The sequence below is a fragment of the Trametes versicolor genome (genome assembly GCF_000271585.1).
Source record: "Trametes versicolor FP-101664 SS1 unplaced genomic scaffold TRAVEscaffold_11, whole genome shotgun sequence".
In the NCBI taxonomy this organism is placed as follows: domain Eukaryota; kingdom Fungi; phylum Basidiomycota; class Agaricomycetes; order Polyporales; family Polyporaceae; genus Trametes; species Trametes versicolor.
The window spans coordinates 1,383,030-1,394,137 of NW_007360331.1; the positions used below are offsets into that span (position 1 = coordinate 1,383,030).

Consider the following 11,108-nt stretch of genomic DNA (forward strand, 5'->3'; position numbering starts at 1 on the left):
GATCACAAAGTTTTCAGCGTAGTTCGTGTCGATACCACCCTACCGCCCCTCCAATCGTGTTCCACAGTTCGGCTGAATCTGAACTTCGTACTGTGGGAGTGGGCTGCGGCCGTCTGGAGCTAATAGCTCACGAGTCCTGAGTCAACTAGTAGTAGTCCGCACCTCAGGCAACTCCAACGTATCCATAATTGTGAGCGGCTCTCCCGGTCAAACTTTGGAAGGGGTTTATCGTTGTCTAAACCATCTCCTAACGACCTGACAGAACAACCTTACCCCTCCTGGCGACCCGCCCTTAGCCTAGTAGTAGCCGTCACGACATCCCGTTGATAAAGAGAGGGACGAAGTGACTACCTGCATTGATAGTCAGTTACATCCATCAACAGCATGGCCTTTGGGTACCTAGGCCAGAAACACCGACCGCGCGGCACGCGGAACGGGAAACACTAGTATCCAAGAGGCAGATCCTTCACTTATGGGGAGACGAGGAAAAGGGAAACACCACAGTCGGGAGAATTCGAAGGAAAACACCACAGCGTCGAGTTGCACGTAACTTTCGGCGTCGCCAGGGCCCAGCGCTCAGCGCTCAGCGCTCACCCACCAATCACGGGTCACCCCGACAACTCTTTCAAGCTCCGTCTCAGAAAACGTGTACATTTATAACAAAAGCCTTATTTGGCCGTGTCGGCACCATTTGCGCGGATCTGTTCATGATAGAACCAACCCCTTCGTAACGTCTTCCCTTCAACATCTGGCTACCGAGGTGTGCGATATACGCAAATCCGCACTGTTGCTCATCGACTCACCAGCTAGCCTCTATAGCACTCTGCATCTCAACCTCGCACCTCGCACATTCACTTCTTCATCTCTCAAAATGGCGGCTGTCCCCGCCGTTGATCTTACGTTCCCTTGTGGACAGTGCGTATCATTGCCTTCACAACCACACGTTTGGGATTGCTCACCCTCACAGCAGCGTCCACCAGTTGATTTTAGCTACACGGGAGGTCTTGTTGCCGGGCGGAGAAGAGTCGAGGGAGCCTATCCTTCTATTTCAGGACCAGGGCTGCGAGCAGGCCGCGGCTTGGGTAACCGGTACGCACCTTCTGGCTATCGCGGCTCTTCACTAATCCTGAGCGTCGTGGGTGTATAAATGATGCAGGCCTTCTTGCGGTTGTTAACGCTCAAGTGCAAGGCTTGCATGAAGACAGCGCCGGCCGTCAACATCGCCTCTGGTGCGAGCTCCAGACAGCTCTCAGCTTCGTTTGCGAGTTCGGCCGCCTTCTGCGCGACACAGAAGCGAAGCGTGTGCAGCTCGAGAGGGAGTTGACATCATTCCGTCGTGAATGCGACTGCTTGACACATCCCGAACAACTGAATCATCGGGCTCTCAACCCCACCTAGTGCCTTCTTGTATCGCTATCCCCGTTCTGCCATCGTCGTTTTGCTGTCATTGTTTTGCTGTCGTCATTTTGCTATCGTCTTCCTGCTGTCGTCGTGTGCAACTTCTAATATCGCTTTCCCTTCTGCTTCGAATCAATCGCTTTCGTGACCGGTACGATGTACGATCAAGAGCGCGAAGGGAAAGTGACTTTGTCTCGCAAGCACTCGCTAAGGCCGCGGCTAACATCCGTACGGGTGTACCTGCCTGCACCTCTCAGCCCCATAACTCAAAAGGTTCTCGGAGACTTTGCGGCTGACGATTGCATCGAATCCGTTACCTGCAAGTGATAGACCCCTCTCTGTCGAAGTGTGAGTGCCACGGCGCTCATTGACACGCAGCTCTTCTGCATATGCAGAGGGTTCGATGGCTACCAGAGGTCAACGTTGGGCGCATATCGAGAATTCGAGTCGGAGCCCACACGCGAGGGACAGTGAGCGCTCGGCGAGACATTCATCAGACATAGGCGTCATACAGTACATCGCGCGAGCACACAGTCTGACCGGTCTGACCGCCCGATCCTTTCCAACAACATGACGCCGAAAGAAGCTCAGATGTAGCAGTTGTTATCAAAGTTGACCTCGAATGCTCGGTTTCTCGATCGACTTGCACCTGGGGTACTTGCATGAAGCAATTCTATTACACGAATATACACGTATATAACGGCCTTGAAACGACCTAAAGATTGAGAATGCAGTACTCATGGACCATGCGGCAGAGGTTAGGATTGAATGAGAATGTTCACGACGTCTAAGCCGAGCTCCTCCACCCATGGAGGTAGTCAGACATTGTATTCAATCCATTGGTGATCTTGTTTCGCAGCTGTTAAATATGATCAGCAGCCGCTGCAGAGTAATTGATGTTTATCTGACCTCGCAAATGCTACGAATGTTCTCGCCGAGGGAATGGCATGTCAAGAGCGTTGCGCTGAGATCGGAGACCTCAAAGTCGTCCAGAGGTGTGCGAACAAGTGGCTGAGCAGATCTGATAGCTTCGATCTCCATCTAAGGGCAGGGTGAGCGTGCGTGCGTGGCCCAACATACGCATAACTTACGCAAAACGCATTGAGCACAATATTCTGCTGAGTGAGCAGAGATCGTACGTCGGCATGGAGGGTGTCGTAGTCACCGAGCATATCAACTCGGTCCTCCATAGTCACCGCATCCAGGTTGCGACTCCAGGTTGTGATCACGAGGAAGGCGTTGACAGCAGAGCATTCCTCGATCTCCTTGCACTCGTGCATGATGTCTTGAACTGCGGTGACGATATCTGCCAGTCTCTGCCTGACGGCCTCCCGTTCAAACCCCAGTGGTGCGCTTGCGTCGAGCATGGGCTGCAGATCAGTCTACAACACATATAGTCAGCGTCGCGGGAACAAGTAAAGCATGGGCGCGGCAAACATACCCATGGGAGGCACAGTAACTCGAAGCGAGGTCGTATATCCTCATATGTGGTGGCAATGCTCTTCTCCATGATTTCGCAAGAGGACAAGCCGGTCTCCAATACGTACAATTGTTCGCGGAGCTTGTCGCGTTCATTATCAGACATCCGGGGCTCGTCGATTTCAAGCAATTCCAGGATCTGTGATATTTGCATCAAGGAAACCATACGGTCCGGAGGAAACTGGAGGGTGAACTCACCTCTGAGACTTGACGGCGGAGATCGGGCATCGACCGTGTTATGATGTCCAAGCTGTCGTCGAGGTCGATGCTGGTCTGGAAATCGCGTGCTGCCATAGCGGCAATGTGGAGTTGACGCAGAGCCATCAAGCGACGACCCCTTTGAGCTTTCAGAACCAGCGCCATCAGGCGTGAAAGCCAGAGGCTTGAGTCCTCTGCTCTCAAACGAAATTCTTGGAAGAACCTAGCGCGGGAGGGATTGGCGGGGGTTTTGGACCATCAATCTGACGCACTCACCGGAGTCGTTTGGCACACATCTCTTCTATACATTTGTATATTGCCTTGTGAGTCTCTTCAACGTGACTAAACTGGGCAACGATGACAGGGTCATCGAAGTCAACGGACCCAGTGCCCCTCGAATCGGCTGGGGTCGCAGCATTGGTATCAGGCATACCAACAGCAGGATTGACAAAGGTACTGTCCGGCAAGCCGGAGGGCAGGGCGGCGTCTGAAGTGTTGGATGGATGCAGTGACATAGGGCGATGTTTTGAGGGGGATGTCGTAGACTTGGAGGAGCACCTATGTCATATGTTGATATCGGCTGGGCCTGGCATATATAGGGACGACGAATAAGGTCACTGCCAATACACCAACAAAGGGCCTATGGACGCACGAGTTACACATTTTCCATGGCAGGGCGCCGCGAAATCCGACGATGTCATTGTCAAGACGTTTGTGGCATCGTTGGTTCAGTCGTAGTGCACAATGAATAGATCCGGCGCGTCCTGTGTGGTTGCCAATGAGCTTCCGTGTTACGCTAAATAGAGTTACGAGCTGAGTATTCAATCGCTCTTTCTCTCCCGATGATGAGGGAATCCGGCGGACAAGGGAAGCACAGGCACATTGGTTTGCAATGTGGTGCTGATTGGCACCGGCAGAGGCCTCTGCCGGCTTCAGATTTTGGTACCGCGCCCGAGCATAATCCAAGCTTTCCAACATGGCGGCTCGCGCGGCGGCTCGCGCGGAGCGGCACTTTTGGTCTTGTCAAGAGTGAAGAGACGCTATCGGCGGGGGGTACTACATTATGACCGAGACACGCGCTTACGCGCCGCGTTTTTGCGGGTTGAGATCCGTGTGAATCGGGAGCAGGGGGGGTCCACGTACGTTGTGCTTTGTTTAGTTGTCGATGCGGCGCCGCGTTCCTCCCATACACGCTGCGCCTGCAGCTGGGCGTCCAGAGCTTGCCCCGCCGCCCCAACGTGCTCAGTGAACCACCGCTGTCCTCGAATATCCCGGTCGATTTGTCCCGGTATTCGGGCACCGTTGTGGCCGAGGCCGCCGCTGGCGCTTATTTGCGTGCATGTAGACTTCGGCGCCTCACGCCACCGCTCGCGCCCTCCCCGCCTCGCGCGACTTCGCGCGCGTCGTCGTGTGCATATCATCATCGCGTGCGCGTTTGTGGCGCCGTAGAGTACCCCAATCGAGAGATATCATATTTATTGTACATATCTACATAGAGAGGGAGTGAAGAATAGAGGCTACACACAGCTCTTAAAACAGCAATATCCGTGTGCAGTTGTAGGCTTCGGCTGTCCTGGCCCCGTTTTATTTGGCGGTGACGCCTTCGGTCCGACAGCTTCTTAATGCGAGCCTCGTCGACGTCGACGTCGTCGATCGAGCTGGCCTCAAAGTCGACCATTGGGTGCTCCCATTCAGGAGGCCTGCGCAAGGTGCCCGGCGATGACGATGGTCCCGCCAACTGATACATGGCTACATAGTCGTTGAACGCGTCCTCCTCCTCCTCCGTCGGTGCATCCACATCGTAAGCACCGTCCACCCACCCCTCCCATTCACTCCCTGTTCCCGCAGACGCCCGTTTTGCAGTCGGCTGGCAGGCCTTCAAGCACACCCGCGCCATCAGCTGGCGGATGCGCGCCTGCTTCAACGCGTACGCCCGCAGCCCCTCTTGGACATAGGGGTCTTGGGAGCACTCCTGGGCCGCGCCGGCGCGTGCCTGCCACCTGTTGCTCTCGTAGCGGTAGGTGGCGAGGACGCCACGCATCTCCTCCGGGAGGAGCCTCACCTCCTCCTCCCAGCACATCTTGCGGGCGCGGCTCTTGAGCCACTCAATGCGGAGACTATCGATGAGCTTCTCCGAGCCCCCGACGTCCGCCGCGCGCCAGATCCAAGAGATCTTCCGGCGACCCTCTGCTGGCCCGGCCTTGTCCCCGCGCTTGCGCTTGCGCTTCTCCACCGCACGAGGATCGTCGTCCTGGATGCCCCGGATGTCGTCGTCCTCCAGAACCTTCAGTTCGGCCTCCCATGGCCCCGCGCCGGAGAGCGCCAGCTTTGCGCGACACGCGCGCCGGTACTTCTTCGCGGCGCGGGCTTTACGGACCTCCTGTTGCGAAATCCCGGTCCGCGCACGAGTGTTGGGACCCTGATTGCGCACGTTGAGCTTCTTGTAGTGGTAGAGCTGGTCGATTGTGTGTAGCTTGTTCCGTAGGTCTTGTAAGGCGTCCCGGCATTGTGCCTCGCGAAGTCAATCCTCCAGCTCAATGAGCCGCGCGCTGCAGACCGCGTCGCGAGGGGATGCGCTGATCTCCGAAGGGAGTCCGATGCGGATGCGCTCCACTTGTTGTACCTCCGTGCAGCACACCGGGTCCTCCGCGAGTACAGGGGCAACGGCCGGCATGTAGATTGACTGGAGTTCGCGAAACTTTTGAATCTTGCACCGGAGCGACGTTCGCCTTTCGTGTATTTCGGAGAGCTTGCTAGGAACCGCACCCTTGACGTCCTCGAGAAGCCGCGCCCTGACACACAATGAGCATTGGAATGGCCATTGAACGCAGCGCGGACTTACTGTGTTGCCTCCACCTCGAGACCGAGGTTGACGAAGCCGAGCAGAGAGACATTGTGCAGCGCAACAAAGCCGGGCTTCGCGCTCACCACTTGCTCCTCCTCGGAAAGCACGCGCACGGTCTCAGCCTCAGTCATCCCTAGCGCGCGGTAAGCTCCCGTTCATGCGGCGTACAGCAGGCCACGTACCTTGGGAGATGACGATGTAGGGGTCGTCGCAGCTGCCAGGGTCGGCCTCCCACACTTGGACCTCCGCCTCCCATAACACAACATGCCCCTCCTGCAACTGGTCCGTGAGCGCCTTGAACACGATCTTCTGTTCGCGAAGTTCTTCAATGGCTTCCTTGAGGCGGGTGGCTAGCGTTCGGCCTGGTACGCCAGTGAGAGACTGGGTGGAGGCACGAGTGCGGGCGAGGCCACTCACCGAGCTCAACCATCTTCCTCCAGTTAGAATAACTCCACTGGTCCTCGAGAACCCCTTGACGCATTCCAGGGCCCATCATCTTTGTGCTGTTTGCGATGGGTTGAATCCACCACCACCGCCGCTCGATGCCCTCGCCATTGGTACGTGCGCAGCCGATCCGGAAGTTCAAGGAGAACTTCGAGTGTCCAACTTGCTGGTGGCTGGCGTAATGGAGTTTCGGGATGGCGTACATGATCGAACCCTCCGGGACGGGGGTTTGGATGTGGGAGGGGAGGTTTGCGATCCGCTCCAGGATGTTCTTCAACCACTGGCAGGCAATGTCGTAGCTCACGAGCTTGTTGAGGACGAGGTATTCGCGCATAGCGCAGACGAAAATGTAGTCTGTATTGATGTACCTACGCGCGATCAGTGCATGCTTACGAGGGCAAGAAGGGAGTACAAACTTCTCGCCCTTCTGCGTATCGCCGGCGCCGAGTGCCAGCCAGAACTCGTGGCGCGCGCACACTATCGCCAGCACGCCCGTCGCAGCGTAGCCTTTGGAGAACTTGTTATTGGCGTGGTCGATTGCAGAGAGACCGGTGCATGTCGACATCTGTCAAAAGTCGTCAGTTAGCGAACACCCCGATCGGGGAAGCGACGGCGCGACGCACCTCCTCCTGGTCTCCATACCCACGTAACACCTCCTGATACCCCGTATCCTCGACGAAATACCCCCACCCACTGCCCAAGATGGGATCCTTGTCGGTGTTGGAGACCGCGCGGCGCTTAAGCCGGAAGCAGGTGTCGATGGCGACGGTCATCATGTAGAGATACCTGAGAAGAAGGTCAGCGAAATGAAGACGTGCAAGTATCGGGACTTACTTCAAGTCGTCCGACACGGTATCCCAGTTCGGAGGGAGGTTGATGCCCACGTGGGGACAGGCGGGACATTTCACCGCTAGCTCTCCAGGCTGAGTGTTTGCAACGCCTTCTGGGTCGTGCCCGCGCCCGCACCGCTTCAGGCGTTTGAGATAGCGCCATTGGGCGACGACGCGCATGAACACCGTGTATCGGTCTTGAATTCTCGAGGTGCCGGTGTTGTCGGTGAGGCGCTCGAGCGACGTGTAATAGTCGTACATCGATATCTTGCCCTGGAGACTCTTGGATGTGGTAGTGCTCGAGGAGCTCGAAGGTGAAGACGGTGTTGGGATCGACATCGGTCGCTGGATAGAGCCGATGGTGGAGTAGCTGCTCCACCGCGTCGCCGGCGTCCCCAGCTTGATCACAGTCTCAGAATGCGATGGAGACGGCGTGTCGACCGTTGACGTGGACCACAGAGAAGTCGGAGCGGGCGAACCTTGGCGTTGAACAGGCGCAGCCGTCGCTTTCGTGCCCAAGGCGCACGACGAGGCCGAGCTCCCTGAGAGAGGTTACCACGAACGTGCCGCCATCCCAGCGCTGAGGGTGATGTGAGTTTTACTACAAACAACGCAGCAACGGCGTCCTCACCTGAACGCGATGGTACGGGTTATGCTCGTGGCAACGGACAGCGCAGTCCGGACAGCACAGAGGCATCGGGGAGCAGTCCCGGCAGCGGATGACCGCCTCGCCCGGGGACTTACCCTCCGGGCAAGACTTGCACACGTCGCGCGCGTAGCCGCCGCACCCGTCTTGACGCAGGAGCTCCCGCAGGTATTTCTCCTGCTTTGGCACCCAGGCATTCATCGGCTCATCCTGCTGGCGCATGAGTACCGGGGTATGTGAGTCTCGCAGCCACGGCACAAGGACGCACCGATGACATATAGCGCATCGCGCGCTCTTCTTGCTCAGCCTCCTGTCCTTGGGAGTCACCTTTGCCAGTCGCCGAGTTTCCGTCCAGGCCAGCCGGAGTGAAGAAGGGGTCCTCGGCGTCGAAGAGCCCTGGCCGCAGAGACGGGTCGAGCGAGGGCGCATCAAGAAGGGTGTCCGGAAGGAGGGGGGCGCAGTGCAGCTCGGTGGACGAGGGAAGAGGCACGGATTGTCGGTGCAGTCGACGAAGATCTTCCGAGACTTTGTCAGAGGTGAGATTGTCGGGTGGCAGGGGAGAGTCGTCGAGTGCGAGGTCAAAGTCCGTGATGAGAGACTCGTCGGCCACCAGCTGCTTGCGCTGACGCCTTCCTCTGGCCATGTCGAACGGAGAATAGAATGATAATAAATAAGCTTTAGACTGCAAGCACGAGAAGGGAAGCGAAGAGAAGGGAAGGCGATCTGCGAGAAGGTGAACGGGAGGGTCCGCTGGCAGGGCCTCGCACACGCCCGACGCGAGGAGTCACACCTGTCACGCAACGCGACTGTGGCTGAGTTTGGCCACCCAATCTGTTTCAGGCGCGTTTGTTTGTCTCCCGCCTCCATCTCTGTACATATAACCCTCGGCTCATGCCCGACCACGTCCCCGCCCCCTCAGCGCCCACCATTCCTCGCCGCCCTCTACACCCTGCTCAACTCAAATCATTGCCATGTCTAGGATATACTGTAAGTCTTCCCCTTAGCCCCTCTCGCGGACGCGGACGCCTATCGTGGCTTCGACCTTGGAACCCGGAACGCGCCCACCATCCGCGACGGGCCTCTGATCTCTTAAACCCCTACTAACTACGTACATCCCAACCCTAGGTCCGACAGCGTCTTTCGCCGGCGCATTTCGCAAGGTGCGTTGAGCCCTCTTACGTCAATCCGCAGGCGCCTCCAACTCACCCGGCACAGACTCGCTCTGGCGCAGTGTTCTCGCCCTGGGTCAGCAGTATCGGGGTTCCCCTGCACGCTCCGAGCGACTTCGAGCTCGCCACAGTCATCAGCCTCACGGCTCAATCACAACTCATCGCCGAGACCGAGGGTGGCGAAGACGAAGACGAACTGCCGCTGGTCGAGGACGGGGACGAGGACGGGGATGATGACTGCGACGGCCGAGCCAAGCACGCACTCCCTCCGAGCCACATCTCCTCTCCCATCCCCCCTGCTGCCGCGAGTGCCTCCGCCGCCCCGCCTAGTACTGCAAAGGAGCAATCTAAGGATGCGTATCACGGAAAGCAGCGCTCAAAGGCTCGCAGGCGGGCTGCGCGATCGAAGGCGCGCGCGCAGGTTCTTGGTGAGCCTGCCTCCAATCGCCCCTTGAAGGCCGTCGCACGCAAACGACGCGCCGCCGCCCTCGTCCTCAAGTCCGCCGCCGCTACCGAATATGACATCGCTGCCGCCATCGCGTCCGACGACTCTCGCATCACATCCGCTGGCGCCCAGCCCATCTCAACCGCGTTCTCGCTCGAGATGGGCGACATCCCCGTTGCGAAGACCGGGTTCGTCGGGAAGCGTCTCTGTCAGAAGCCCGAAGACGCCGTCGCCTGGACCAAGGACGCGCTGGTGAAGGAGAAGGGCTTCGAGCTGGTGGAGTGGGATGGAGAGTACGTACCCGCGCTGACTACCGGCGTCGACGCGCGCTGACGGCTTCAATTAGACAGTGTCGCCCCATCCTGGATAAGCACAACAGGGTATTTGGCGTCCTTGCCGGGCATCCTTGCGACCCTACCTGGGCAGAGGTGAATAGGGAGATGATACGGGTTCTTGAGGCGGGCCGGGATGCGTACAACACGGCGCCGAAGCAGGAGAATCATCGCAGAGGCAACTTCGCCGCCGTCTCTTGCGGGATATCTTATGGCGGCGGGCAGAAGGTAAGTCGCCGCCGCGTCGCGCACAGGGCCTCCTCCCAGTCTGACAGCCCACGATGGCTAGCACGTAAGCAACATCAAGCATTCAAAATCCAATCTTGCCGTGCTGGAGAGTATGCTGCAGCAGAAGGCCGTCCGCCGCGTCGCCAACTTTGGCAACGGTAAGTGCAACGGCGTTGGCGGGTAGCCTCGCGGCAGCTAACGTTAGGCACAGGCGTGTTGCGCCTCTTCGCCCCACGCATGCACGAATATTACGACATTACGTTGGCCACTCTGTGCGGCCGCGATCCGAAACTGCGACGCAACTTCCACAACTCGGTGTTCAGCTGTGCCACCTTCAACTTGGGCCCGCGCACGGTAACGCACGTTCACACTGACCACCTGAATCTTCCCTCCGGCTGGTGCAGCATCACCGCGCTCGGAGACTACGACCCCACCGCCGGGGGCCATCTGATCCTCTGGGATCTCCGCATGGTCATCGAGTTCCCCCCCGGCTCGACGATCCTCATACCATCAGCAATCCTTCAACATTCTAACACGGCGATTTCAGATAATGAGTACAGATACTCGTTCACTCAGTACACTCCAGGGGGACTTTTTAGATGGGTTGCATGCGGGTTTCGATCGGTGAAGGAGGCAGGGATATCCGTGAAGGAGCTGAACCGATTGGGTTCAGAGCGTTGGGCGCAGGGGTTGAGTATGTTTAGTACCTGGCCAGAGCTATGTGCAGAAGCCCCGTAGACCACATAAACTACCTCACGCCTGTGCAAGTGCGACCCCATTCTGAATGAATACATGGACTGATGGAAATATATTGCGTGTGGTTCATGGAAGACAGCAATGGGGGAAAACCTTCAGTACCGCTGGACTTGCAGCTGTGCAGACCCATGCAGCTGCACCTGCATCTGAGCGCTAGTTTTTAAGACTGTCTTAAATCCGCCTGGTTCAAATCACTGGCGCCAGACTTACGACATTGCTCCTGTTCTTCTGCAAGTTGCCAGCACGTCCCCTTCCCCGGAGTACCAAAGCCGCTCCCGCGCCGCACTTCCCGCCACATCGCGCGTCTAATAAATCCGCCGTTTCCCGACATTCGATGG

General features: G+C 57.7%; 3 protein-coding genes across 3 annotated transcripts; 1 reads left to right on the forward strand and 2 right to left on the reverse strand.

The window, feature by feature from the left end:
• Positions 1-2,185: 2,185 nt before the first annotated feature.
• Positions 2,186-3,590, reverse strand: TRAVEDRAFT_23392 (uncharacterized protein; the record flags this gene model as incomplete). The annotated part of the gene is made up of 6 exons (XM_008044378.1): positions 2,186-2,257; positions 2,308-2,439; positions 2,490-2,780; positions 2,840-3,016; positions 3,076-3,298; positions 3,352-3,590. The coding sequence occupies 6 exons, from the start codon at positions 3,588-3,590 to the stop codon at positions 2,186-2,188; spliced, it is 1,134 nt and encodes a 377-aa protein (XP_008042569.1).
• Positions 3,591-3,803: 213 nt separating this feature from the next.
• On the reverse strand, positions 3,804-8,483 carry TRAVEDRAFT_51966 (uncharacterized protein; the record flags this gene model as incomplete). Its single annotated transcript, XM_008044597.1, has 12 exons — positions 3,804-3,839; positions 4,601-5,587; positions 5,633-5,867; positions 5,918-6,053; positions 6,103-6,282; positions 6,338-6,732; positions 6,781-6,929; positions 6,988-7,150; positions 7,199-7,593; positions 7,649-7,774; positions 7,826-8,050; positions 8,109-8,483. 12 exons carry the CDS (start codon positions 8,481-8,483, stop codon positions 3,804-3,806), a joined length of 3,402 nt encoding a protein of 1,133 aa, XP_008042788.1.
• Positions 8,484-9,810: 1,327 nt separating this feature from the next.
• Positions 9,811-10,752, forward strand: TRAVEDRAFT_132088 (uncharacterized protein; the record flags this gene model as incomplete). The annotated part of the gene is made up of 3 exons (XM_008044924.1): positions 9,811-10,014; positions 10,076-10,172; positions 10,226-10,752. Coding segments are annotated over 3 exons (828 nt in total), but the record flags the coding sequence as incomplete, so codon positions are not given.
• Positions 10,753-11,108: the final 356 nt, after the last annotated feature.